Here is a 1,067-nt window from a genome sequence, read left to right as displayed (position 1 = left end):
AAAACACCACTGACCGCCGGCGGAAACACTATCACAAAGTGTCGAAATTCTTTCGGAGCCACCCCGGACACGTCCCTAAGTGCCGGGGTACCGCGAACGACGTCCTCCCAGACACGTCCCAAAGCGTCTGTGGACTGCCTTGTTGGTAACTAAGGAAAAACGGCGGTCCGGCTGCGGAAAACGAGTCACAACGATTCTCAGAATTCCGTCACTTGGTGCCGAAGACCCGTTTCAGCACCCCCCCTGTCTCATGGTCACAGTGACGGACGCAGAACTCACCGGCCGGCTCCACGCTGCCGCGGAAAACCAGAGAAAATCACCTTATCATAGAAACCACATAAAGTCCAACCGTAAACCCCTCCTTTCTTCTTTTCTGACCGCCCGCAAAGGTTCGGAAAAACTCTTCTTCTTTTCCAGGAGACCACTGTCAGGGCCGTCCGGTTCGCCTGCAGCCCGCTGCACGGGGCAAGTCACCGGCGGCAGTCTTCAGCCGCCGCTCCGATCTTTTTATTTCGTCTTCCTTTTTCTTTTTTCTTTCTCTGATAGTGGTAAAAATCAAAAAAAAGGAAAAAATACATATAAAACTCAAGAAAAGAGCCCGGGGAGAAAAGTTCCCCGCGGCCCTGCCAACCGCCGTGCGTCCCCCGCGGCCGCCGGCTTGCGGCCGGGCAGCCCGGCACTCCGTAGGTACACTCAATCCCCAGGCCGTACGCAACACACCAACAAGATAGCACAAGGCAAGCCCAACTTATACAACACACTCATCACAAAATACCACGGTACGATAACTCAGTGAACCAACAACAATGTCTTTACCTCGCACTCCTGGCCACCACCGCTAAGCCACCGGGTACTCCGAGGAAAGTACTCGGAAACGCCGGGCTGTCATAGAGTGGCCTATGCCGGCTGTCATTGTCACAAGTGATGGAAGCAGAAGAGAAAACACCCCAGTGCCTCCCCCTTGCGACGTACCGCCCAGCTTTTCCAGGCGGTTCCACGGGAGGACTCCCCCCCGTGCAAGCGTTGTCTCGTGCAGCAACCGCGGAGGGTCGGTAGGCAACTGCCCG

General features: G+C 55.9%; 1 protein-coding gene across 1 annotated transcript; it reads right to left on the bottom strand.

Annotated features, from left to right (window-relative positions):
• Nucleotides 1-96: 96 nt before the first annotated feature.
• Nucleotides 97-546, bottom strand: CSUI_005832 (uncharacterized protein; the record flags this gene model as incomplete). Its single annotated transcript, XM_068066000.1, has 1 exon — nucleotides 97-546. A coding segment is annotated over one exon (117 nt), but the record flags the coding sequence as incomplete, so codon positions are not given.
• Between the last annotated feature and the right edge of the window lie 521 nt (nucleotides 547-1,067).

Source organism: Cystoisospora suis, assembly GCF_002600585.1.
Source record: "Cystoisospora suis strain Wien I chromosome Unknown contig_2840, whole genome shotgun sequence".
Taxonomy (NCBI): domain Eukaryota; phylum Apicomplexa; class Conoidasida; order Eucoccidiorida; family Sarcocystidae; genus Cystoisospora; species Cystoisospora suis.
Note: the sequence above shows the minus strand (reverse complement) of the source record. Positions and strands in the feature narration are given on the sequence as shown.